This window comes from Octopus bimaculoides, chromosome 22 (genome assembly GCF_001194135.2).
Source record: "Octopus bimaculoides isolate UCB-OBI-ISO-001 chromosome 22, ASM119413v2, whole genome shotgun sequence".
Lineage (NCBI taxonomy): Eukaryota > Metazoa > Mollusca > Cephalopoda > Octopoda > Octopodidae > Octopus > Octopus bimaculoides.
Window position 1 is genome coordinate 32197226 of NC_069002.1, and position 750 is coordinate 32197975.

The 750-nt window shown below is 37.9% G+C and overlaps 1 protein-coding gene across 1 annotated transcript in view; it reads right to left on the bottom strand.

The window, feature by feature from the left end:
* Positions 1-196, bottom strand: part of LOC106869633 (cadherin-23) — a 76589-nt gene extending 76393 nt beyond the window's left edge. Inside the window, exon 1 of the mRNA XM_014915448.2 lies at positions 115-196. Within this exon, the coding sequence (XP_014770934.2) occupies positions 115-196 (82 nt within the window). The remainder of the gene's footprint in view (positions 1-114) is intronic.
* Positions 197-750: the final 554 nt, after the last annotated feature.

Here is a 750-nt window from a genome sequence, read left to right on the forward strand (position 1 = left end):
TCTCTCTCTCTCTATGTATATATATAATTTAGTATGAACTACAAGCACTTATATAGCTAGAAATAGCAGTGAAGACACTTAATGCTGCGAAAAAGTACATTTATATATACTAACACGGGAGATAACCGCCCCATGAGTGAAGCACAGTTTCATCGTAATGGGATGCTAATGAAGGCTCACTGCCGACAATTTCCATTAGGATGGAAACTGGGCAGTCCAGTCTTTCAGCTTTGCTTCATTCATGGGGTGGTTATCTCCCCTGTCAGTATATATAAACGTGCCTTTACGCTGCTATAAGTACTTTAGCTCTTATTTCTATCAATATGTGTGCTTGTAACACATACAGCCACAATTAGGGATAACTAAAGTTTACCTGTACAGTTTATACAGCGCTTAGCTATTCACATTAATTATTTTATACTATCTATCTATCTATATCTTCTTTCACGTTTTTACTTATTTCAGTTATTTTGACTGAGGCCATGCTGGAGCACTGTCTTTTAGTTGAAGAAATCGACCCCAGGCCTTATTCTTTCTAAGCCTAGTACTTATTCTATCGGTCCACTAAGTTACGGGAACGTAAACATACCAAGGTCGGTTGTCAACCGATGGTGGAGGGACAAACACAGACACACAGATATATAATACACACACACACACATAATACACACACGCACACATAATACACACATACACATAATACACACACACACATAATACACACATAATACACACACACACATGATACAC